Source organism: Branchiostoma lanceolatum, chromosome 5, assembly GCF_035083965.1.
Source record: "Branchiostoma lanceolatum isolate klBraLanc5 chromosome 5, klBraLanc5.hap2, whole genome shotgun sequence".
Classification (NCBI taxonomy): Eukaryota; Metazoa; Chordata; class Leptocardii; order Amphioxiformes; family Branchiostomatidae; genus Branchiostoma; species Branchiostoma lanceolatum.
In genome coordinates, this window is record NC_089726.1 from 7,610,790 (window position 1) to 7,637,869 (window position 27,080).

General features: G+C 46.6%; 1 protein-coding gene, 2 long non-coding RNA genes, 1 other non-coding gene and 1 pseudogene across 5 annotated transcripts; 3 read left to right on the forward strand and 2 right to left on the reverse strand.

The window, feature by feature from the left end:
• Positions 1–681: 681 nt before the first annotated feature.
• On the forward strand, positions 682–2,152 carry LOC136434749 (persulfide dioxygenase ETHE1, mitochondrial pseudogene; annotated as a pseudogene).
• Positions 2,153–2,196: 44 nt separating this feature from the next.
• Positions 2,197–4,292, forward strand: LOC136434754 (uncharacterized). The gene is made up of 2 exons (XR_010755779.1): positions 2,197–2,646; positions 3,350–4,292. It is a non-coding gene; the product is annotated as an uncharacterized lncRNA (long non-coding RNA).
• Positions 4,293–7,361: 3,069 nt separating this feature from the next.
• LOC136436006 (5.8S ribosomal RNA) lies at positions 7,362–7,515 on the reverse strand. The gene has a single exon (XR_010755984.1). It is a non-coding gene; the product is annotated as a 5.8S ribosomal RNA (ribosomal RNA).
• A 2,464-nt stretch (positions 7,516–9,979) lies between these two features.
• LOC136434753 (uncharacterized) lies at positions 9,980–12,503 on the reverse strand. The gene is made up of 2 exons (XR_010755778.1): positions 12,156–12,503; positions 9,980–11,488 (listed from the first exon to the last, which is right to left on the reverse strand). It is a non-coding gene; the product is annotated as an uncharacterized lncRNA (long non-coding RNA).
• Positions 12,504–14,329: 1,826 nt separating this feature from the next.
• Positions 14,330–23,445, forward strand: LOC136434747 (uncharacterized). 2 transcript variants are annotated; one of them, XM_066427788.1, is made up of 10 exons: positions 14,330–14,866; positions 15,452–15,609; positions 17,392–17,519; positions 18,152–18,718; positions 18,940–19,744; positions 20,066–20,224; positions 20,664–20,808; positions 21,336–21,471; positions 21,987–22,172; positions 22,824–23,445. In XM_066427788.1, exons 2-10 carry the CDS (start codon positions 15,522–15,524, stop codon positions 22,920–22,922), a joined length of 2,313 nt encoding a protein of 770 aa, XP_066283885.1. In that variant the 5' UTR covers positions 14,330–14,866; positions 15,452–15,521; the 3' UTR covers positions 22,923–23,445. The 2 variants fall into 2 exon arrangements, with proteins under 2 accessions (XP_066283885.1, XP_066283886.1); XM_066427789.1 differs by having other exon boundaries at positions 15,457–15,609.
• The last annotated feature ends 3,635 nt before the right edge of the window (positions 23,446–27,080 follow it).

Below are 27,080 nucleotides of genomic sequence, written 5' to 3' on the forward strand. Positions count from 1 at the left end.
GCACTAGAGATCTCTCAAACCCACTGTTTTTCAAAGTGGCGGATTTCTGTAACCCGGCGGATTAATGTTAATGGCGGTTAAAAGTCAAACGATACAAAAGTGACCTACAGGACCAATTAATAGTTAACCAAATGTGTTGGCTTACCCCATTGTCCTATTGGTCTAAGTCAGCCCTATTGGACCAAATTAATGATACATCGCACACGTGCACATCATGTAAACAAAAGTTGGGAACTTTTATTCATGGTAGTAAACAATCACTGCTTTGACGTGTGCACTCGCACGTTCCTGCTGCCTAACTCCGTACTACTTGAACCGATAGAGAATTGGGTGCCAAATGGCTTCTTCAGTGTGCTAAAGGTTAAGGAACATTCAATTTAAAAAGTTAAGGAGGGTTGGCTGAAAAAAGTTTTTGACAATAAAACGTGTGTTCGATCCCGCCGAAAGTAAAACGATTGGAGTGAATCAGAAAATACAACGAAGTGTTACCTCTAGATGTTGATATCCTCTTAATGTCACCCATCACCTTATAGCACCAATGGCAATTGTTTTCCCGATTTTTGTCTTATACATATCTCCTATGTTCGTGGCTGAAGTTGTGCAATACTAGTACCCTATACTGTGAATGGTTTCTTCCGGGCTGGCGGACGATGACCTCTATGTACCTCTCGTTCCCAGGGTTGCCTGTCTTGGGACCGAGAGTGGGTAGAATTTGTTTAGTCATACTCTGCAGGGTGAAGTTGCACGTACGCCAAGTGCAATCAAACCAGCGGCTATAAGAGGAAGCTGCGATAGCTATCGGGAGTCTGTCCTTGCCAGAAGACCGTAAGGATGGCTACGGCAGGTAGACGAGCCCTGGCGGGCCTCTGGAGAAGCGTCAGCTCGGCGAAACGGTGTCGAACAGAGCTGCGCCCCTCCCCCTTCCTTCTGCACTGCCGAGGACTTTGCGCCACCGGCGAAACGAGAGAAAACCCGAGCCTTGTGTTCCGCCAGCTCTTCGACCAGAGCAGCTTCACCTACACGTACGTTCTGGGCGATCGCCAGTCGGGCGAATGCGTCCTGATCGACCCCGTAGTCGAGATGGTAGATCGGGACACTCGGGTGATCTCGGAGCTTGGCCTGAGATTGACCTATGCCCTGAACACACACGTGCACGCCGACCATGTCACCGGTACGGGCGAGCTGAAGAAGAGATCGGAGGTGAAGAGCGTGATCGCACGGGGAAGCAAGGCGGTGGCAGACGTCCACGTAGACGAGGGGGACACCATCAAGTTCGGACAGTTCGAGCTGGAGGTCCGCACCACCCCCGGACACACGGACGGCTGTCTGACGTTCGTGCTGAAAAATCAGGGCAAAGCGTTCACCGGGGACGCCCTTCTCATCCGAGGGTGCGGCCGTACGGACTTCCAGCAGGGGGACCCCGGGCGGCTGTACGACTCCGTGCACGGCAAAATTCTCTCCCTCTCCGACGACACCCAGCTGTACCCTGCGCACGACTACACCGGCCAGACAGTCACCACCGTGGCCGAGGAAAAGAAGTTCAACCCCAGACTCACCAAACCCAAGGCCGAGTTCGTGCAGCTCATGAACGAGCTGAACTTGCCGTACCCCCGTCTGATTGACAAGGCCGTGCCTGCCAACATGGTCTGTGGACTGCAGGAGCTCATGAAGTGAGAAGAACAATAGTGCCACGCCTCCGCCCCGCCTTAGACACACCTCTGTTGTCAACCAATCACAGTCAGGTGGATTACATGAAATGAAATGTCAGGACTTTGATTGACAAATTTTTAATTACCGAGGGCTTTGTTTGCGCAAAGCGCATGTATTTCACGCGGGTTGCTGAAATTTCATTTGGTCAGAAAAACGAGAGAATAGATTTTTAAGACATAGAACAAGCAGGGTTAATGAGACTTATGGCTTGAATGAAGCATTTTGCGATTTTTCTTACTCAAAAAGGTTCCATGTAGCGTTTACATGCAAAGGGAATCAGAGCCAAAGCAACGTAACTTGTAACCTCCAAATGCGCGAATGACTCAGCAGAACTGTTCTGAAAACAGCTTCCTAATACCGTTTCCGTAAATGCTTGTTGACAGCTGTTGTGGCTGCGTAATTCAGTAGCCGACCTTGAAAGGGATAGGGAAACAGTGGGGGGGGGGGGGGGGGGCACACCAGAAATGACCGGAGCGGGTGGTACGAAGCAGAAACAGTGTCAAAAAGATCGTATATGTTTTTTGAAATGGAATAGGTATGTAATTTAGAATGGAATATGTGTTTTTCAAATCGAATAGGTATGTAATTTAGAATGGAATATGTGTTTTTCAAATCGAATAGGTATGTAATTAAATATGGAATATGTGTTTTTCAAATCGAATATACCTGTGGTGCTATTATTTTTGAAAGTTGGTATTGTTTTAAAATCTGGTACTATACGATTCCAAAATACCATACGATTTCTGTTTGCTATATCATTTCTGTTTGCTATATCATTTCTATTTGCTATATCATTTCGGTTTGCTATGCCATTTCTGTTTGCTATATCATTTCTGTTTGTACTCCGGAAATGACGCGTTCCGCTCCGGAAGTAGGGTAGGGCATACATCGGACAAGTTCGTGGTCTCCCACGATGTTGCCGGCCATTTTCTCCGGGTAAGTTGTGTTCGTCTTTGGCGAAATACGCCGATATTAACGCACGCCACGTGTTGTCAGTGTCGCTGTGGACACTTGGACTTAATATCGGCCAGTTTCGGTTGGTAGTGACCGTCATTTTGTCGACAATCGCCAACATTGACTCGGGAACTTTACGTCTGACAGTGTGGGGGAGGGGGGCGTGTTTTCGTGTACCAATATATAACGTTAGACTTCCACCGGCGAATCTTTACGAAAAGAGGAGATTAAATATGGAAATTATGGGTAGAAAGTCAACACAAGTTCAGCTGCTTCTCGGACAATTTTTAATTAGCCTTGATTACCCTCAACTTTGGGGTTGGTGAGCTTGCCGCAAACCGGGCGTTTTGTGTATTTACGACAGAAGGGTAAAAGGGCGAGTCGAGAATGGATGTGTCAAATTAGGGCGTCAAATTAAGGTCGCACAACACAGTACGCAGACTTTGTGTGGATAAAATAGTGCTAAAAATCATTGTAAAATTGTTCTAAATTCTAGAATAAATACCAGTGATTGGCAACTTGGGCTACATGTTATGCTATTATCATGCCCTATTCTTATACCTACCAATTTTAGACTAGCTCCTTAGTCTAGTTTCCATACATTGTACCTGTTATGATTGTCAAGCAATAAAATGTTAAGTTCTGTGTCTAATAATTTGTTGCATTTCATGTATTTTCTTCTCAGAGTTCCCAGAAAAGATGTTGTGTCTGCACTGTGGGGCGTGCGGCACACAGGACGCTGAACTTTACCATTGACTTTCTAGAAGAGCAAGGCCCAGTCGACTTGCCTGAGTCCAGCACACATTGGGAATACCAACAGGGCTGCCATTATTTTCTAATCCTAAAACATTGGTCACTTGAAAACTGAACAGATTTGAAGGTGATGTTGGAAAACTTGGAAACCTGCTTTTTGGCACAAGACTTAAGTAATTTGAGAGACCATGTTTATCTCAACATAACAGATCCTTTTATTTAGTCATAGTAGTGTATATTGTTATAAAGATATTCACCTTTCAAAACTGCACAGACCATGGTCTATTTACAGTTTTGGGGGGAGTCTGTACAGGCAGACCAAGTTGTATGGGTACTGTCCATGCCTAGTGTAACAGAGGACTTTGTGTGGTTTGTGGTGCCTCCGTCTAGGCTGAATGATCCTTGTCAGGCTGTGAGAATCACATCAAGAGAGTTCACACCCAGCTTGGCAGTACAATTAGTATGTGTGACAGCTTTTTACAAACCAGTGAATGGCATTCAAGTCAGCATGAAGGTCATGTCAAATTTTGACTGTGGTGATGAGGAATACTGAACTTTATGTTGAGAAAATGGTGTATATGCAGTATTAAATAGAATATGTGTCTGAACTTGAGAGATTAGAATAGGTCATCTTTTTTATAAAGGAAAAGTCCATTTCAACAAAAGTTTAGTGGGAGCACTGAAAGACATCATGATTCAGTCTGAAACTGTGGCAATGTAGTTTTTTATTGTAAGAATAATATCACTAGACCATTGTCGACATTCACCTCATATAGAAAGGGGGATTTTTGTCCATTCTATATATATACATTATTCTATATTCATGTATATGTATATGCATACACTTATATCAAAATAAACATTGTAATGTAGAACTTTCCGTGTCAATTTTCTACTTGTGCCTGACATGTTTTTCTTAGTATACTGCAGTCAACATTGCAACACTATGTAGCTGTCAATAGTTCTATTCATGTAGCATACACCGCAGTCAACACTACAACACTTTGTAGTTTTTAATACTTAACCAGTCATTCCGACACACCTTCCACACAGGTGTAAGGCCCCACCCCACATGGCCACTGCTGGCTGGTTGGGCCCATCGCCATGTAAGCATATATAAGCAAGGACATGATTGCCGAGCCGGACTTGGTCAACAAGTTAGGTACATGTAATATAGTCTAGGGCTAGGATTTTGACATTTAGCGGCGCTCTCTAAACTACACTTATATACTGAATATACTATATGAATAGAGAAAAGGCCACACAGGTTTCAATATGATTGTGTTTGTATTTTAATGAGATAATCACTTCACAAATATACAACAACAGGACTGGCTTACAGGTACTTCGGTTACATAAAGGTCGGTAGCCTATTACGTTCCCATGTAAGGGACAGGAAGGTAAACAACCCCAAACCGTTGTTGAAGTATTGTACTGGCCGGTCAAGAACCCCTCTCTGATCTGATTGTACAATTCAGTAAAACACCCTCGTTTCGATGTTAAAGCACCATTGTGTAAGGTCAGTCACGTACCAGTTCCATGCGCGGGTCGACCCGGCCAACGGGCCTCGTTCAGTCACGGACACTCCCATCTCGCTTCTTGTCCGTCCCAGTGCGACCGTCACAGCACTTATTAGAGCCAATTCTTCTCCTGAAGTTACGGATCTGGCTACCCGACTTCCCTTACCTAGGTTGGTCTATCGACGAGAGGCTGTTCACCTTGGAGACCTGCTACGTTATGGGTACGGACAGACGTGAAAATTGCACGTCTCTCTCTTTAGTTTTCAATGGCCCACCTGAGCGTACCGGCACCATAAAAGCCGCGGTGCTTTACGGGGCAGCTTTCTTTATCTCCGGGCAAACCGATTCCTGGACACGTGCGCCTTACAAAGAAAAGAGCACTCTTTCCGGGGCTCATACCCACGTCAACGACTTCGCTTGCGTTGCCGCGCCGGGCGAACATTTCCCCGTTCGCGGGAATGTTAACCCGATTCCCTTTCGGTATGCCGGGGCGGCTCGTGACGCACAGAATCCCGCGGCCGCACCCGCCACCGTGCGCCCGACGAACCTCGGAAGGACCCGAGGACCCAACCTCGTTACCGCTGGGAGCAAGCAGAGCGGGCCGGGGCGACGCGCAGTGACCACGAAACCGGGCCCGCACTTCCGAGTGGCCTTCGCTTATCACTCATGACCAGCTGACCCATGTCCAACTACTGTTCTCACGTGGAACCCTTCTCCGCTAGTCTTTGAATTTCTCGTTTGAATATTTGCTACTACCACCAAGACCAGCAGCCGCGGCGGCTCCACCCGGACTCGCGCCCGAGGCTTCTGCGCTCACCGCGGCGGCCCTCCTACTCGTCGCGGCCTGGCTCAGCCGGAGCGGACTGCCGCGACGGCCGGGTATGGGCTTGACGCTCCAGCGCCATCCATTATCAGGGCTAGTTGATTCGGCAGCTGAGTTGTTACACACTCCTTAGCGGATTAAGCTTGGCCACCGTCCTGCTGTCTGTATCAACCGACACCTTTTCTGGGGTCTGATGAGCCTCCGCATCGGGCGCCTTAACCCGGCGTTCGGTTCATCCCGCAGCGCCAGTTCTGCTTACCACACGTGGCCCACTGAGCACTCGCATTCCAGGCCCGGCTCCACTCGAGCGAGTCGGACACCTTACCAATTGAAAGTTTGAGAATAGATAGAGGTCGTTTCAGCCTCAAGACCTCTAATCATTCGCTTTACCAGATAAAACTGCGACAGAGTGTCAGCTATCTGAGGGGAACTTCGGAGGGAACCAGCTACCTAATGGTCCGATTAGTCTTTCGCCCCTATACCCAAGTTTGACGATCGATTTGCACGTCAGAATCGCTACGGACCTCCACCAGGGTTTCCCCTGGCTTCGCACTGCTCGGGCATAGTTCACCATCTTTCGGCCGGTCCCAACGCGCACGCTCTAGCGCGACCTCACCGACGGAGCGGTCGAGATCGGCCGGTGGTGCGCCCGCGCCGCGGAGACGGCGGGGATACCACCTCGGACATACGGACGGCCCTTCACCTTCATTGCGCCTCTGGGTTTCGTACAACACCCTTGAGTCGCGCAAGCGTTAGACTCCTTAGACCAAGACGGGTCCTGGTCGGGTGGACGATCGGACCTCGCCGCAGACCCCGGGCGCCCTGCGTGGCGCACCCGTCGACCGCACGACGGGGACCCGGCCCCTGCCCGCCATGGGGGCAATGGGCAAACGCGGCGGTGGATTGCCTGTCCTCGGTCCGACAGCGGGCGCCGCACGCACCGCGACTATAACTCCGGAGACCCGAGGGCCCCGGGCACCTTCCGCGGGGACGTGGCCGCCGTCGAACCGGTCGCGGAAAAACTGAAGCGGGTCCGCACGCCTCGACGCCGGCCGATCGGTCTTGCGATCCATGCTCGGCCGGTGGGGCGCGGACGGACGCCGCCTGAATCCTCCGGGCGGACCTTGCGGGCCCACCAGTTTACCTCGGTTAACTAGCGGTTTCACGTACTCTTGAACTCTTTCTTCAAAGAGGAGTGGAGTGAGCAAACGCGCAAAGCGCTGCTCTTTGGCGACCGTCCATTCGTTGCGGACGGGCACGCCGCCTGCCGACGCCCTTCGCAGTCTAGCTCGCCGGGGAGAGAGTATCAGCTCGATTGTTAGGGCTGCGATTCGGACGGCCGGCGGGGATGCGCCAAGCCGGGTCGGGGTCGCGAGGAGGAACTCCCCACGGTCCACCCGAGCGAGGCGCCGCCAGCGCGAGAAGCAAATCGGGTTTGGACGCGAGCGTCTCCGCCGGAGGGAACTGTGAAAATCTGTCCTTCGGGGGACGAAGCTTCTACCGATCGTCGTGGAAAGCCGCCAGCTTCGGCAAAGACACCCAGCCGCGCGCCAGGACCGCAGTCTCTCTATGCGCCCGAGAGCGAGAGAGATGGAGCGGCGCGACCCTCAGCCAGACGTGGCCCCGGGACGGACCTGGGGCCGCAGAGTGCGTTCGAAGAGTCGATGATCAATGTGTCCTGCAATTCACATTACTTCTCGCAGCTGGCTGCGTTCTTCATCGACACACGAGCCGAGTGATCCACCGCTAGGAGTTGTCGTTTTATTTTCGTTTGATTTCGCATCGAAAGCTTGTCTTTGCCTCTCGGCACCGTCGTTTCAGAGACGGGAAGGAGGCGCCCTTCGGAGTGAAGGACGGTGAACGAGCGGAAGGGCAGGGGGTCGCTCCGCGAACCGGGACCCGCCGTGAAGACCGCTGTGCCCCCTCGACAAAACGCGACCGACCGGACCGAGCTGGGAAAGAGAGCCGAGGGGTCGATTGCGCTCGCCCTTCTCTTGAAGACCTCGGGGAGTGGAGCAGTCGGTCGAGACCGCCGGTGGCGACCGAGAACAGTCCTACCCTCTGCCCAAAGGAGGCCTTGGACCGCAGGATGCCCGCTCGAAGTCCGACGCTTAAGGACAGGTCACTCGTCCGCAAGACGGATTGCATCGAGTCAGAGACCGAAACGCCGCGCCGGGGTGCCGGGGAGGAGTCGTCTCACCTAGGCGCCGCCGTGAGACTAGCAACTAACCCCATTCCGCGCAAACCCACAACGCGACGCCCCTCCGCCAGGATATAGGTTCCCCCACTTGCGCACGCCCGCCTAAAACTTTTCGCCGGGAGGACCTGACTCAGTCCTCGACCAGGCTACTCGGGGCGGCTCGCTGGTTTAGCAGGGTATAAGGAACGACGGGCTCACACTGAAGGCACCCGACCAACGTTTCAAGGAAGCTGCCAGGTCCCGCCGCCAAGTGGGTTGGCATGGGTGCTCCTGACACTCCGCCCGCGCTCCTCCGCGAAGGAGGAGCGATTGACGGCAGAGAGTGCCACCTTGAGAGAGCGGGACTGACCCGGGGCCGCAGACTGCGTTTGAAGAATCGATGATCAATATGTCCTGCAACATCGGGGGAGGGTGCCGGAGCGTACGCGCCCGCAGTTGGGTCGGTCCTCGGACAAGATCGGACAGGCTTGGTCGGCTAGTTTCGCCGCCGTCGAGGGGCGTGGGGCTGGTGGTGGTTCACGGACCGTCGGCGGGCGGGCCGGGGTGGTGCCAGGGTCCTCCGAATGCAGACCCCGGTAGAGTCCTTTCCGGGTCGGTGGAGTCGGGGCCGGCGTACGGCCTGTCGACGGGGAGCGGTGGTCGGTGAGCGCACCTTCACCCCCTTCCCGAAGGTCGCTCACCCTACCTTGAAAGAGAGTGGTCGTTTTTCGTCTAGCGCGGGAAATGACGGCGGACACCGGGTCTCCGGTCAGCACACTCCCTCCCCAGTCGTTTTGCTACCCCGCCGATCAGACTGCCGCTCCCCGCGAGGTCGACCGTGCCACGGGCGTCCGGACGAACCAGCGCTGGGGCAGGGTCTTCCGCGGAGGCGATGCCCAGGTCTTCGGACCCGCCAGTGAACGGACTCACCCCTTCCGTCTGCGTGCGAGGTCGCCTTTCGGACTCGGTGGTCGGACTCAACCGGCGGAGGCGTCGCCCGAGAGAGTGGGGGCTCGTCCTTCGCGGGACGGCTAGGGCGTCAACGGGAAGCAACGGTCGGTGTGCCCGGGAGTGCTGCAGCTCAGGCTCCCGAGGCTTCGTGGCGCGTTCCCGCTGTTCGGGGGCGTGCGGACTACTGGTGGATCCCCATTACGGCGGACTGCCCCCGTCACCGTTCTCTCGCCGAGACGGGTTTTGACGGGCAGCGCCCGCGCCTCTGCCGGGGATCGTGTCGACTGGTGCAATACAAAAACACAGAGGAGGGAGGAGAGGCAGACCACCTTCGCTGAATTTCATGGACCCCTTTCCAAAGCGGGGCTTACCGAGAGGCTATTCTGTCTGGCTGCCCAATGGACGCTCATTGTGCTTTCGACGGCAACTCATCAGGTGGCGCAAGGGCCTGAGGGGAGGAGGCGTACGCGTTCTTATCCAGGTGCGATGGCATGCGACGATGCCGATGGACTTTATTACAAGGACGTTGACCTTGACGAACAACGGTGGTCCTCCTGTGTGTTTGAGCGCCCGTCCAAAAAGTGGCAGCGGCAACTATTCTGGTGCCTGCTGAAGACAATTTGAATATTGTCACACAGGTCTGCATGCTCTTGGTGAGGGGCATTGGCTGTCAGATAGAGTATAGAGCTAACTTAAAGTCGTGTAGAAGTTGTACTGGCTCCTTAGATTGCTAAGTTAAAGTAGGCACTACAAGCAACAGCACATATTGCAAGTTGCAACTCTGTAAATAAGATCAGGCATTGTGGAGCAAACTCTGAAAGGGCCTGATTTGAAATAGATAGCTTTGATTTCAAACTGCAGGCCAACATCCTGAATTTCTAATGTTTATAGCACTAGACAGGCTCCCTGTGGATTTCTACATGTTTATATGCCCTATTCACACTGCAAAGTACAGAACGAGGCCATTGGGTGTTAATGGATATTGTTCTTACCAGGGCAAGGAACCAGTCTCTTTAAAACCAGTGGTAGTGAAGCAGTTTTGTATGATATGAACTGTTGAAAATTGTACATACAATAAGGAACATTAAGTGAGTCATGATGTTTTTTTATAAATAGAAAGTAACATTTGCAATCTCCATATAGCCCTTACAATAATAGTTAAATCTGAACTTCTTTTGACTAATAGGTGACAGCATGAAGGCCCATGTAATAAATGACCATATTGTTCATCAAAACTACAAAAAACTCCAAAAAATTCATTCACAACTGCTGAACTAAATGTCTGTATAGCAACGAAAACTTGACTACCAGTGACAGAGCAAATAAAAAAAATCTAAGAAAGCTAGTAATACTCAAATTGATCAATCCAAATAAATTTATTGGTTCTCTGGTTGCTGTATGAAACAAATGGAGTGTAAGATCAGCATGAAAAATACAACACTTTTAATAAACCCCCGTGATAGTCCCATAACATTATGTAGGAATAAGCTTACTGCTAAATGCTGGGGAAAAAACAAACCTTTGAGATGTTTGAGATAAGAGTTTCCGGATGAAAGAATTTAGAATAAAATTTTCAAAGGCAGGGCTTTTCAGGTGTTAAAAAGAGAATTTTGTGGTTGATCTGTACCTGACTGCATGGTCGGCACTGTCAAGCAACAATCCAATACAGATGCTGAACAGTTCATTCAATGTTTTAATAGTAAACATGGCAAACACAATGAAGAGTGCCAGTCCAAGAACCAAGAAATTACACTGGTGCAAAAAAAGCTTCTTTACATTCAAGGGAGTTAACTTGGCAGAAAATATCTCTTATGCCTTGCTCAGTCAGTTTTATCTCTGAAACTTAACTCATTTAACAAGGCACTTTTCCTATCAAAAGGTCATGACAGATAAGGATAAATTCTACAACAAGGATAAAGGTTTCAAGCAATATTAAGTAACGTACAGAAAATCCATTACATGTACAAAGGAACATAGCTGCAACATGCCCAAGGTTACTTAGTAAGATGAGAAATTGATGAGAGAACGTTCTCTGCCCTGCTGCAACAAGCAGCCATAACATGTCATCATGGACTTACAGTAAGTGGCCGTGATGATAACCCAGGGGGCATAGGGATGTCAGATGTAGCTTCAAAGCCATTATGTTCCAATATGCTTAAAGGAAGTATTAAAATTCATGTGTGCAATTGATCAATCTTCCATACCATCACACCTTCCATTTGACTCCTATAATACAATATGATATTATATTTACTCTAAGAAAGGCAAGGTTGTGGAAATTACAAATACAAGAGTTGCTAGTTCTCCCAAGCATCAGTTTGCAATGTTCAAATATATGTCTCTGCAACATGTCAAATTGACATTACCACTACATGTATTTCTGTCCAATTCATACCTCCCACATCTGAACGTCTAGCTTAGATTCCTGGATAGTTCTAAACATTGAACTCAACAGCGATTCTGATATTTCTCCCTGTGAGCTGCAAGACAAGAGAGATAGCAGCATCCCTCCAACTTCATAAGCATCAGTTTCCTGCTGAGATCTCTGGGCTCACAGTGCAGATAATTCCATATCCTACACATGTTGGCTTAAATCCCCTGAAAGTCAGAAAGAAAGAGGTTGAGAAGCATGAAACCTCATTTTCATCACCAGTCAGTTAAAATGAATAGGATAGTAAAATTGTAGGATAATAAAGAACAATGGCATAGGTAGGTATGATAATATCCCAAGTTGCCAATAACTGGTGTTTATGCTAGAATTTCTACGAATTTTCAATGATTTTAGCACTATTTTATCCACACAAAGTCTGCGTACTGTGTTGTGCGACCTTAATTTGACGCCCTAATTTGACACATCCATTCTGGACTCGCCCTTTTACCCTTCTGTCGTAAATACACAAAACGCCCGGTTTGCGGCAAGCTCACCAACCCCAAAGTTGAGGGTAATCAAGGCTAATTAAAAATTGTCCGAGAAGCAGCTGAACTTGTGTTGACTTTCTACCCATAATTTCCATATTTAATCTCCTCTTTTCGTAAAGATTCGCCGGTGGAAATCTAACGTTATATATTGGTACACGAAAACACGCCCCCCTCCCCCACACTGTCAGACGTAAAGTTCCCGAGTCAATGTTGGCGATTGTCGACAAAATGACGGTCACTACCAACCGTAACTGGCCGATATTAAGTCCAAGTGTCCACAGCGACACTGACAACACGTGGCGTGCGTTAATATCGGCGTATTTCGCCAAAGACGAACACAACTTACCCGGAGCAAATGGCCGGCAACATCGTGGGAGACCACGAACTTGTCCGATGTATGCCCTACCCTACTTCCGGAGCGGAACGCGTCATTTCCGGAGTACAAACAGAAATGATATAGCAAACAGAAATGGCATAGCAAACCGAAATGATATAGCAAATAGAAATGATATAGCAAACAGAAATGATATAGCAAACAGAAATCGTATGGTATTTTGGAATCGTATAGTTCCAGATTTTAAAACAATACCAACTTTCAAAAATAATAGCACCACATGTATATTCGATTTGAAAAACATATATTCCATTCTAAATTACATACCTATTCGATTTGAAAAACACATATTCCATTCTAAATTACATACCTATTCCATTTCAAAAAACGTATACGATCTTTTTGACACTGTTTCTGCTTCGTAGGGTGGCTCTAATCTCCAAGCAGATATCGGAAGGGACGATCTTATCTTTTACTGGCTGCCTTGTTTGTCTTCCTTTCCAACATCTGCTTGGATATTAGGCGACCTACGCGAAAAGATGTCAATGCATATTTTCTTCAGGTCGACATTTTCTTAACGTTACCCCTGGCGCTGTGCCAATTTTTTTCGGACTGGTTTTTCCTGTTCATTCTTTGCCACCCCCGCGGATCATTTCTGATCTGTCCCTAATTGTTAAGCAAAGGTCTATTTTTCTATTGATCACGGTAGCTAATTACGCAACCAAAACACCAGCTGCAGTTTTCGTTTGAGCAGGGATGTCTCTATTTAGGCCAAAGTCTACACTCAGGCAGGCGGTTACTGCCATGTGCTGTTCTCTGTGAGAAGGGGTGGTGTAACTACTTAATTAAAACGGTTACATCCACAGTGTGCCGTATATCTTAATCGTGGTCCCACTGTCATGATTAACCCTTAACTGATTGGCAACGTCTGTTTGTAAATGTATTGCTGCTACAGTTAGCAGACATTGTATTGGAATAGTAGTGTATACATCATATTGTTCACTCAAATCTAACGCTTTATATTTCAGCGTTGTGAAAATATTTTCTGATTGTTTTTCAAATGCTATACCTAAAAGTGCCCAGTAATCGAGAGACTTAGCGAAGGTACAAAAGTTACATAATTAGTCACAAATATTGAGTGTCAGTCATTGTACAAAATATACTTATCATCTGAAACGTTGCTGATGCCGTAACAGTTATGTCAGTTGTGAGGATCAGTCGACTTAGTCATTTTGTATGTGTATATTGGGAAAATATACAAATAACACAATCTAAAACTATTTTGTAATTGTGCGTTCCTCCATCGTTTAGTTGTGTTATTATCCTCGCCAAGAACGTTATGTTTTCGGTACTGTTTGTACGTATGTATATATGCATATGTCTGTGTGTGTCTGTGTGTATGTATAGAAAGCATAACTCAAGAAGCTGGGAATGGATCATTATGATATTTGGTGTGTGGGTAGGGGGTAGGTAAAACGAAGTCCAAGTTCGACAATGGACCTCCCAGCGGCTTTCTACGTTACTGTAGCGGAACTGCTATGGTATGAGGTCGTGAAACTCTAGTTTGTTTGTTTGTTTTTTCATTGCAAGCTCGCTAATACAGATTAGCTGCTGTTATGTGCATGCTGCATCATAAATTACAACGTCTATTTGATATTTGGTCTAAGGATGGACTTTTCCAATAGAGAAATGCACTGTTATGACTTAAGAAGAAAGTTGAAGAGGATATCATTGATCATTAGTACGTCTTAGGGCAGCTCATAGCAGCTTCTTCTTATTCGTACTCTGGCCTTGGAATGCCAAATCATGTTGACGGGCCTCGTTACAAATTGATGGTAATTTGTTCTAAGGACCGGTCATTCACCCAATAATGATACTACTTAAGGGTAGGGGCCAGCCGGCAATTTTAACACGAGCAATACATTGATGAAAATCTTTATCAACAAAACAACACTGAGTATGGTTATCAAAATACGCGTAGTTGCAAATTTGTGAACAAACTGTTTCCTTATACCATGTATACAGTAAAACCAAATTAAGGTCAAGAAATGGACTGCCTGAAAGCGACGAACTAACGCTCAGTCATCCATACAAAGGTAAATATGATACTCTGGTACTATTGCTAGTGGTTCAGAACGCAGCCTATTTTAAGGCCATTGCTAGCCCCTCCCATGAGAGTAAATGGTAGAGTTGAACACTACAAGTGCTGAACAGCGCTGTGTCAATCCCTGCGTCAACACCTTTTGTGAACATGTGTTCCCCCACCCAACCCCCTCTCACCCTTACACTCACATTCCTCCTCAATAATAGTCCTTACCCCGGAAACCGCTATTTAACCTTCCTTTCAAACAGCTGTATTTTGTACAAGTTTACGTCATGTGGTCTATAACGTATGACCCTTTGTTGTCAACTTTGCCCCTCAGCCTTCTCAATCACACCTTATCTACCGTAACCTGGATATACCTCGTGACGGGTTGGTCAGACTGTGCTCATGTGCCACTCGATCAAAACACATCGTTTATTACCAATAATAAATGCCTTTTGAACGACGCGCTGGCGTCGGATATTAAGCCGTGACGGGGTGAGGACAAAGCGGGGGCGTGCGCAGTCTTTGTTAAGGGCGAGCTTGTGATGTCGACGCTACGCAGCTACGGAAGAATTTCCCTCGCCACTCCCAACCTCACGGCTGTAAAGATCGATGCCATTGGTGCAGAGCGGGTCAGGTAAGACAGATCTCTCCTTACAATGTCACCGTGAGCTGCGACTAATATCTGTAGTTACATGCCAATGCTTACAAGAACAGCGTGGTAACCATATGACTTCGTTACATCATAATCTATTATCATATGACCTGCGTTACCAACCATAGAGTGATAACGCTGAGATCAACAACAGCTGACGATAGACGTAGCGGCAAACATTACGTTTGATTTTGGCTCCAAATCGCCGATCGTTTCACGCTTTTCATTCTAACGGCGCATTTCAGTCCTACCTATGTGGGTAACACCTCGTACGACCCTCATGAAAATCCATAAGGGTCATTCCATCACGTACCCCAGACAGACAAATATTCCCCGCGGTATCGCTATATCGTTCGCAAATTATCGTAAGTCATGGATTTAACACACATAATGAAGTGCGTAGTGAATAATATCAAAGACGTGTGAAGCTTTTGGCCTTCTGGTGGGTGTGTTAAGTTTGTTCAAGGACTAGAATTTACAACCGTCATTGCTGCACAATGTAAACAGGAGTAACCTTTAGTGAAATAATGACTAGCTTTTGAGGTGATCAAAGGAATGTGTTTGCAGTGCAGAGGCCTGGTGACGAAAGTCCGTTTGTCTGACGGCTGATCTACGTACGTACACGAGTGGGCCGAACATGGAGGTAATAGAGACTTCTGTTGAGTCGCTGGACCTCGGTTCCATCCTCCCAACGGCACAACACAAGGATGAGGAGGACAGAATAGGTGAGGAGTTTGTTGTACTTAGTCTTAGTGGGCTGTTTTCCACGTATCGTGTGGTCCTTCCCAAAACCACTTCGCCTCTATAACGTTGATCATTAGGAATGAAGATCATAATGGTTGGTGATATAATATAATCGGCCAGTTATCTTACGTTGATGTAGTCAGCTACATGTATATAAATAAAATTGGCCAGTCAGTAGAAAACCTTACGATCTTCCCTACCAACATCTGCCGACAGATAAAAGCTATCAGGACATGTGCCTCGGGCGCAGTAAACCCAGAATAATGCCCCATTTGTTCGACAGTCGTAACGGTTCGGATCAATACCTGCATATAGGTTAAACGTAGACCTTTGGTATATGCAAATCATTACGACGTAGAGCAAATGTGCAGTCCTTGTGTTGTGATATAAACTTGAACCGTTATTTGCTTTCGTTATCGATAAAAATTCTTATTGTGCAACAAACTTTAAATACCCTTAACAGCGCCTGTCAATTGACGTGTCTGCTGTCAAATAAACGGCGTCTAGCAAAGGAACTGGGCACTCAATATTCTAACGGTTCTCAATAATGTATACTACACGTCGCCGAACTGTCTACATGGCGTGGGTGAAGAAAGCAGCCCGGTACAAATATTTGAAGCAGACAATACATTAAGGGGTCACTTGAAGTTCGATACGTGATGTGAACCGTTGGAAAACAAACCAAGGGCTAATGGTGTATACGTATACTCACTCATTAACATAACATACAATCTAATGGGATGACCTTACATAAAGTTTATGTCAAAGTTCACTCTTAGGAATGGACCAGAACTGATTGTGAGGACGGGGTGTGGAATTTAGCACGCCATATTTTCTTAAAATCAAAGCAAAACTGCGAATGATTTTATTTTTCGTTCTGCATATGCACTTTTGATGTAGACTGTCTTGCGTAATCTGTACTTTCTTTAAAATTTAGTCTATTCGATCATTCATGGTAGAATTAACAATGTACCTCTGTGGTTTAACGTTCGCCCTTAATTGGACAGCGTGTGTGTGTGGAATGACAAAAAGCCTCCCCATGTGTTACGGTGGCTGTTCTTTGTAAAGGACATATCCGGTGTGTTCATTGTACTTCTAATATTGAGAGGACCTTTCTTATAAATCAATCAGTTTCATATGTCCCTCAAAATGTACACAGGTGCAACAAATTCACCTAGTCTCTTTGCAGTAAAACAGAGGATGGTGTGTGTATCGAAAGAAAAAAATACATACTGTGTTCCTGGTGTTGTAGAAGGTTGCCTCTAACGTTCTAACTCTCCTTAATTATCCTTCCTATTTCGCCCGGTTGCCATAGTAAGCTTAGTATAGAGTCTACTGTTACGATCTTGGGAAGGTCTGGTGTATTATGTAACGTTTGAAACTCTCTCTCTCTCCTCTCCCGTCTCTCCCCCCTGTCTCTCTCTTTCTCTCTCTGACTTTTTCTCCCCTCTATACATGTGTGTGTGTGTGTGTGTGTGTGTGTGTGTGTGTGTGTGTATGTGTGTGTGTGTGTGTGTGTGTGTGTGTGTGTGTGTGTGTGTATGTGTGTGTGTGCTTATCCATCGAAAGAGATGTGTGTTTTACGTTTGAAACTCGCTGTCGTTTGTGTATGACTGTCTGGAGCAGCACAGTGTGTGACTTGTAGTGCTGGTTTAAACTCGGCCCCTCTCTCTTCCTCCGCTCTCTTTCACTCTCCACCCCTTTCTCTCCCTACCCCTCCCTCCCCAAAACATGTTATTCAATGTTTTGCAACCTTATGACAGACTGTCTGGAGCAGCAGCTGTGCGAGCTGCAGTCCTGGTTCACGTCGATGGAGGCGCGGCTGGACGTGAGCGGGCTGCACGCCATCACCTGTCTGGAGGACGTGCAGGACAGCCTCGCCAGGCACCAGGTCAGATTGTAGCCGCCACATTGGTGGCACCTATAGACCCAAGATGGCGACCGTAATGGCGCAACCCCACCCCCTCCCCCATCTGGACTATAAAAGGCAAAGGGGTAGTCTCATAGCCTTTTTAAGGCTGTAGGGGCAATGCGTTGTTATCCACTGTGTCTCGGGCACGGTATTGGAAGGCGGACCCCAACCCTCTCCTTCCACCGCCTTTTACCTCCCCAAACGAAGTCAGGTACCCATTTTTACACCTGGGTGGAGTGAGGAAAGTGCCTTTGCAGCCTTTCCCAAAGGCACAACGGCTAGGCAGGAATGCCAGGGATCATACCAGTGACCTCTCTATCTCGTGTCCGCTATCCTTGACACTCGGTCATTCGACGCCACTATTCTTTGGCGTCATCACAATGGTGAATTATGTAGAGACAAAAAGCAATTATGTTGGGTCTATTAGAGTGTAATAATATGCTTGTTAACATTTCTCACATAATGATCGAAATACAAATATGATATTTGTCAAGGTAATGCTAGGAATGCTCGTTTTATCCAAAAACAAACAAAGAAACAAGTAAACAAATTGCTATGGATAAATCATCTCTACCTGCATTGTAAGAAGATCATGACGTCTTTGTCCACAGGCCATCACAGAACAGATCCACGACCGGCAGCGGGACATAGACCAGCTCCTCCTACTGTGTGCCGACCTACTCCACAAACCCGCCGTGCGCATGTGCAGCCCCCTGTCACAGAGTTTCAGTGACGCGTCGTATCACAGTCAGGACCTTGACCATGAGGAACCAACCTTGGCCGACGAGAAACGTTTAGTGACTCCACCACCAGAAGGCACTGTCTCAGAAACAGGTATTGACAATGATAATATCTCGCCAGGTCATCCCACAAAAGAGAACATAACTGTGGCAGATGTTTGTATAAAAGACAACAACAGTGACAAGCATCGGGATGGTGCCAAAGAAGAACACGCATCCCATGATTCCTCGCTTCAGCAGGATGAAGTCACGACTCAAGACGAAAGCCTGATGTTGGTTGAGATGATGGAGGGGGAAGAAGAAGAAGAAGAAGAAGAGGAAGAAGAAGGAGACTCGTTGCAGTTCCTCGCACTTGTGCTGGAGCTTCGCTGGAACACCGTTACCATGGCAGCCAATGACATCCAGTGTCGCTTGGAGGAGAAGCTCAACACCTACAAAGTAAGACAATCTTGGTGACGTATTAGAAGATGTAACGTAAATGTAGAATCATTCAACGCCATATATTTGAAAGCACTGCAATCTATAAAAGCATATAGAAACACTGTGTTGGTCGATCGGATTTTAAAGAAAAATCCAACTCCGATACATAAGATGAGGTGTATTACTTTGAAATGAACTTTATCATAGGTTTATCAAATCCAACTTTTTGGTTGCCACAGGGGATTTACAGATGCACGCTCGGCCCGGAACCGCAGTATGCAGACGAGTCCCAAATATCTCAGATCACAGCGGACAGCACCATAGAAGACGGTTACATGCAAGACAGTGACGTCATCGATTCGCAAAACATAGTGTCCCTGAATGAAGAAGCTACGAAAACCCAAGATATCGTAGAAGAATCTAACGGCGACAAATGGTCGAACAAGAGCGAGGACGGGTCGTTGGAAGACCGCGCAACGCCCGAGTCTAACGGTGACGTCATCCCCTTCCCCGAAGAGGAGTACGAAAAAGTTACATCCGACGACTCTCACGATAATGAACGCGATTCTGAAGGAACGGTTTACACGAAAACCGTTTACACAAAAACCACAACAGTTGAGAAAGTGTCTGGAACAGTTACAGTGGTAGAACGTGACGTGGCAACGACAGAGCCGATGTCGAGAATCAGCACGGACTCTCTGGACAGAATTCCGGTGAAAGAATCTTCTCTTCTCGCTCAGGAGCCTGATGACGTGTCCGACGACAGTCTTGACGACGAAAACTCAGGATCATCTAACTCCCCAGTTCATGAAGACGACGAGGAATCGTCGAATCTGCCGAATCTGCACGATCTAGACCCGAACACAGCCGATAAAGAGCCGAGCGCTGCCGAGGATGAGGGGGAAAGACCCGACAAAGACGAAAGGGGTGCAGATGATGGTGATCACGACTGTGGCGCGGAAGACGACATGGACGTGGACTCCCTTGGCAGTGGCGATGAAGCTGAAGAAGCCTCGCAAGAAGAGAAAAGAAGAAAGCAGCAGGGTGAGCTTTCTTTCCAATATATTGTTTAAAAGAGTTCGGAAAGTAAAATTGACCTTCTCGTACATCAACAGGTATCTAAAGAGACAAAGAAATACTAGTACGCTAGCTAATCTATCACAACCATGCTTTGAAGGATATGACACTGCACAATGCATTATCCAGCTCTGCTGCTAATGTTGAGGACGAGACCCCAGCATATAGATAAAAACAAATATGAACTGTCAATAAACAGTATTTGAAAATTGTGTGTTTAGCGGTACCGCCTCTCGTGAGTTGCATTTTTTTCGCCAGTAAGATGACCCTTGATAAATCACTTCTCAGAAGACGAACTCCGAGAGCGACTTAAGAAGGCTTGCCACGACAAGGACCCGTTGGAACTGCAGGCGGCCATGGAGCAGTGGCGAGAGGCGGGGATGTCCACAGACGAGGACGTCTTCGTTCATGCGCTGAGCGTCGAGAAAGAACTGGAGCTCCGAAACGGTAACCAAAGAAACTTACTTTTGTGAAATGACACGTGAAACGACTACTGGTTTCTTTTGGCTCTGTAGCAGTTGGTTCATATTGGAAGATTTCTTTATTTACACTATAATGAAACTACATGGACATGTATATCCTTGGATGCCCCAATAGCTCAATTGGTAGCAGCCTCACAGTTGGGATTCTAGTTCCAATTAGTCACTAACCGAGAGACCCAGGTTCCATCCTTGGACAGCTGAGCTGCCCCGGTCTTTCGGAAGGGACGTAAAATGGGGGTCCTGTGTTCGAGCCTTCGAGGGCCCGTGAGCACGTGAAAGGAGGGAGGGTTAGCAACCCCTTCTTGTAAAAATATACCCTGCCACTGAAACAGTAAGTAAACTTGCTGACCTACGTGCCAGTAGCCATAACAAGTTACACACTATACCCACTCGTACTTTTCCAGTCCTGGGAGACGCTGTTCGCCGACGCAGCCTGACCGACATTGAGAAGGCCATGCGGCTCGTCAGGGACCAGGGTCTGGCCGACAGACTGCGGGTGGACATGGCCGAGGCCGAGCGCATCGCGGAGTCCTTGCGGCTTTTGGAAAGGTAAAACAGTTTTGTCCATCAGCTGTAGCCTGGTTACCGTACCATCGGGTGCTCCCCGGTATCTCTACGGTGCAGGAAATATCCATGTATCTTTCTCGTACAGTGCACGTGGCAGAGTCTTTGCGGCTTCTGGAAAGGTAACGCTAGATCCGTTTTGTTCATCAATTACTGTACGTGAACTCTTGTTACACACCCTCTCGCTAGCTGCCAGGGGCTGATTGGGCCTCCTCCCCGAGAAAAGGGGTCTGACCAATGAAATGGCTGCTAGAAGCGCGATTTAGTCATTTACTACGTCGAACTCGATTGTGAAAATGTAGCAATATTACAATGAGCTGTGACCATGGTATCAATACAGTTCAGCTATGTGCAAAACATGAGTCGTTGGTGGTAGACACAATCTTCAGTTTTGGCTAGAATAACTGCATTGACTACTACCACATTCAATGACGTCTCAATAGCTGTGTACAGTACAGTACACGTCAACCTTCTGGTGCACAAACGCATTCTTATACCATCTTAATTTCCAGTTTACGTCACGAAGTACTGCAGCTGAACCAGAGCACAATATCGGAGATACGGTCCTACTCCAAGCCTCCCAAACCGGTGCACAAAGTCATGCTAGCAACCTACCTCCTGCTGGGAGAGGACGCCAGCAACATGAAGGTAAGAAAGCATTGGTACAATATTTGTAGCCGTCAAACAACCGTTCTGCTTTAGCAGTGAGTTCAAAAATCGTCAGACCTGCCGAAGAGAAAAAGCAGCATCAACCTTATTTCGCCTTCATTTCAATTGACGTCATTCCTATAAAAGTTAGCTTCAAAACTCTCGCCATAGTTTTCATGAACTAATTTATGAACTTTCATAATGATCAATTCATGGAGTCGTCAATTGTGTATCATACTTCAATGTTGGAAAGGGAGTTCCTCTCTGACAGCAACTGACATCATAAAGATTTATACACAAAACAAAGCACTTGCCAACATGTTTTCGATCAGTCCTCTGATCTTCAACATTGTTGATGTTTTTATCATGCTTTGTTTAACCATTACATTTGTCACACTGTTTTGCCCACTGACAATTCAACATTTGCTGAATATGCAATAAAGACCACAGTTGCCCCACCTATTACAATCAGCCAAAGATGTGATATGATTTTGAATCCTCCCCATTTCTTCCAGAGCTGGCAGGAGGTACGGTTGTTTATCGGGAAGACGGGTAAGGAGAACCTGAAGAGACGTGTGCAGCAGTGCGACATCAAGAAGATCCGCCCGGAAGTGGCGCGGACCGCCAAGAAAATCCTCAGCAAGTTTGATCTGGATCAGCTGCGAGACGTGAGCGCAGGCGCGGCAGCCTTCTTCATTTGGGTGAGCACTTCAAGCAGATGGTGGGAGGACAAAATCGTGATGTCTTTCTTATGCCTACCCTGTTTTTTTGTGCGTGTGCGTGTGCGTGTGTGTGTGTGTGTGTGTGTGTGCGTGTGAGTGTGTGTGTGTGTGTGTATGTATGTATGTATGTGTGTGTGTGCGTGTGTATGTGTGTGTGTTTGTGTGTGGTGCGTGTGTGTGTGTGTGTGTGTGCGTGTGTGTTTGTTTGTGTATGTGTCACGTTTGTGTGTGTGTGTGTGTCTGTGTGAGTGTAGTGTGTGTATGTGTGTGTGCGTGTGTAGGGGGAGGTGTTTATACAAAGAAATATGTTACGATGTTCTTGGAAATTCGGTACATGTATTCATTAGTATGTAGAATTCTAAGGTATTTTTTGTATTTCTATTTTGTAATTATGGCTGAGTTCAAAAATCATCAGACCTGCCGAAGAGAAAAAGCAGCATCAGAAATTCGACCTATTTCGCCTTCATTTGAATTGACGTCATTCCTATAAAAGTTATGACCGTACGAAAGTTGCTGTACTTTTAGGTTGCGTCAGTATTACCCGTTGCTACATAAATCGTTTTGCTATGTTTTGCTTACATCGTCAAAAGTAATGAACATTTAAACTTAGTTTTCCTCTTTCAAATGTAGGCACAAGGGATGGTTAAAGAAGTTGAGGAAAGACAGAAAGACGCCGCTTTGGAGAAAGAGGCAGCGTCTAAAGATGCCTCGATAAAGGCGGCATCATAAAAGTCTGCCTCGGACCGCTAATCAAATGCAGCAAGTCTACGTCAGCCCTGCCATTGTTGGCCAGCAACAAAACAAGGTCGATCTGCAGAGGACGACGTCACAGATAACCCTAACTACACACTGCATCGAGAAAAATGTCACCAAATGACCAGGATCAAGCTGGCCTGTGGTTATGAATACGTCCGGTACTGTTACAAAATAGTGTGGTCCGTAATTATAGATACGTCCGATACTGTTAGGAATACACGATAATGACAGTCACTACAACTTAAACAGCAGCTAAAGAAAACAGGAAAATTAAACATATAAGAATTATGACTTGTAACACACGCAAACGTTCATGATGGGGGAAGGCAATTGTTGCAATCAAGTGTAACGTTACATCTTGTAGCAATGTGCAAAATTATGAATTTTACTATACAAAATGTATAGCAATATATACTAACATTAGAGATTCAATGTATGCATGTAATGATTGTACTACCAAACAATGTTAATAAAGGGTGTTTTGTTTTTACTATTATGATGAGGTCTGTTGATTTTTTTGTATAAACCAGAAAAAATATGTAGATGTTTGATTTTGTGATCTTATCCCCTGTTCTGTATTACCTTTTCTTGTACAACGAATGAATGATGAATGGTTGAATTAAATCTATTATTGTGTCTCGCGAATTGCATTTTGCCCATATGGGCTTATAAGACACCATAATAGAAAGTTAATTGCAAATTCCTGCCCGTAGGCTAATTGCAAGTACATGTACATGTATACGTAACACAGAGTGGACGGACAGATAATGATGAACAATATAACATATGACTGCTCTAGTCTTAACTACTGACACTAAGTTCTAGCTTATTGGGTTCGGCTTCTTTAATCGGCTTCTTGCATAATCATAAAAGACAGAGATTGCATGAATAAGACGTTTACATGATCATGATAACTCAAAGCAAATGAGGCGGAGGTAGTAACAATAAATCATAGCAATGACTAATCTAAGTACTGTGACAACACCGGGAATACTAAACAACGCACATTATCATCGTGTTGGCAAATTTGGCTATTTAGCATGCACATTTTTGAATCTTGACAGAGGAAATTCCCCTAGCTCTTTTCGACGAACAGTGGACCACGGCTTAACACCCCGATATGATCGAACTCACGACTTCTATCCAGAGGCAGGGTCGATGCTGGACTACGCTCGCTACAACTAAGTGGCGCTAAGAGTGAAATACAATCTTTCACTTTTCACAATCTTACTCAGGACTGTTCAAGGAGAACCATAGGCCACTCAAGTAGCGTTTTCAAGTAGGAAAACTCCACTTAAGCAGCCCAACGTTTCACAGACAGCCCCGAGTCGACAACGCAAACTTGTGTGTAAATCGGGCCTATCAACGGATTCCAAAACATACAATACTAGCATCACATTCGGTACCACAGATGAGAAAATATTCGATGGCATCACGTAGACGAATAGCATGAAAATACAACAAAACTGTATTCACGTCACACAGACTTTCTATGTTGCAGATGTAGGCCTAACATTACGTCAACATCTTTGTCAATAACCATGTCTGTGTTACTCGCAAAGCAGAAGTCGGCTCCGGCTTGTTTCTGACGCCCATTTGAGGCGTTTTTATCCGGTTTTCTATTTTGTAAGCTTTTATTTTGTCAGCCAGCCAAAATGAAAACCCGAAAGAACAGAAAGCAGGATAAAAAAGCTTAAAAGGGCGTCAAAAACAAGCCGGAGCAGAACCTCTGCTTGGCGAGTAGTCAGTGGGACTTTCGCTGATCGAAGAAGCACTTTCTCAGATGTAGGATGAATTTTCATCTTCTGTTTCGCCATCCTGGGAACTCAGCCCGACGCTCACCACGCTGAACCCACGGCTCAGTCTCGGCCTACTTTTCTCAGCAGCAGCAACAGCCCCATCGGACTGCATTCCGTTATGAAAATTGGACAGCTCTTCAAGCCTCCCTTGGGCGCGGGCATCTTCCTGCAATGGTAGATCAGCCGAATCAACTCGCCCATTCAACTCGCCCAGTCTGTTGTTCGTCCCTAGCCCTGCCATCTTGGACTCAATGGCGTCGATACGTGCCCTCATTTGCCCAATCTCCAACTCGATGTTGTCTCCAATTTCTTTGATTTTCTTTGTCAGCTCGGCTTTCAGCTCATCCCTCGTCTCAGACACCAGCTTTTCCATGGACGATCGTAGGCTGTCGAACATTCTGTTCAGCTGCTGCTCCAACGAAGTCTGCATCATGATCGTGGCCGTCGAGCTTCTGGTCCAGGCCTAGCGCTTTCAGTCCATTCTTCTGTAGTGATTCTTTATCACTATGAAAATCAGTCCAAAAGTAGCACATGATTCTTTCTCACAACGGAAACCAGTAATCACAGCTTCCAACACCATGGTAACAGACGGTCAAGCTGGCAAGAATTGGTTCATGTCAGTAGTATATGTGCATAAATCAACAGGCTTAGGCTCTTCACAATTCTTCTGTGGCTTAAAAAAACTTGTACATGGGTTATCAAGCTTTTTGTGGTCTGACTAGTGAAAGGGCTACTAGAAGCATGATTTAGTCAGGTTATCTACTCACAAACTGACGGCAAAAGTTTGCCAAATCTACGGCATTCAGAAACACCGCCCGTTCCACTGCCCCACTACATCTAATTACGTGGATATGAATTAAACCATTCGGCTGATACACGTGATGCATATCCGTTTTTGACCTCGTGGTCGAGGTCAGTGACCGCCAACAGGAATACTGTTTTCACAGGGAAGGTCGTTCACCTCCTGTCTGTTTCTGTCTATATCTGTGATCATCTGTGTGTTCGAAGCTATAACTCAAGATCCTTTGAATGGATTTGGATTGAATTTGGCATGTGTGTTAATGGGGTCCCGATGATGCAAGGTGATTTTTGTTGTTGTTTGTTCTGCTTGTTTGTATTGCAAAAGCATACCCGGTAACCCGCCTCATGGCGTAACACACGAGGTTTGTTCTGAAGAGTACAAACTGCATATCCGGATAGATTTATTTAGTCACTCACTCACCCCAGCCTGCTCTTTTTCAATAAGTGAGGTGGATTCTTTTACGTGGTACCGGTGTGGCTCTCTTCGTCCTATCCGAGGGACGTCCCTAACTGAAGCTAGGTACTCATTTTCACCTGAAGGACATGAGGAAAGCCGTGTAAAGGGCCTTTCCCAGGGGCACAAGGTCAACGGGACAAGTCAGGGGACCCCGGATTCGAACCTAGACCCTGTGATTTCTGGGGCAAACATCCTGCCACTACGCCACCGCGACGCCTCAGTAGCACTATTGTCAGGTTTTAGAGAATTATAGATGGACACCCCCATCTTGAAAGACTGGTACAGTCCACGGCTGACGCATATGTTATACAAGCTACTCTCCAAGATTATAATCTCCAAGCAGATCTAACGGTTGCAAAGACCGTATCCAAGTTATCCAACTTAAAGTAGTTTTTTAAAAACTTCTTTTGCCAGTTGGATACGGTCTTTGCTACCGTTAGATATGCTTGGAGATTACCGAAGATTAGGCACCGGCTAGCTGCACTGTCTTGGTTACTGCCTAGTACTAGGGATATAATAAATAGTTATCTGGGCGTAATGGAAAGAGGTTTTAAAAAAGTAATTATTCCTGCTAAATAGGGTACAAAACACAATAGCCCACGCGACAAACACCATAATTACTTCACGGAGTTTTTTTGTCCGACGGACTCTGATTGTTTTGTGAAAGCCCGTCCGACACCTTACGAAACTCGAGAAACAAATGATATTTTGCATGTGATAGTCTACTGTAACTAAGCGTAGAATGTTCACGAAGATGTACTTTGGGTGTTGTATATACATTTGTGAATAATATTGCAGAAATTCTACTAGCCTCCATAGAAGGCTCTCTGGACCGTTTTTGGGGCTTAAAATGCACTTTTCACTGGGTCGTTTGTTCAGCCAGCCCGCAACCATATACATTTGGCCAGGTACCGGGCTGGCTGCACACACGACCCGGTACAAAAAGAAGTCACTGTAATAGTGTATTATAAGCCAAAAAAGGTCCAGAGCGCCTCCTATGGAGGCTATCGTTCTATCTTATTTTCAGTGTCAAATATATTAAGTCCAAATGTTGATCGAGTTTTGGTAACCATA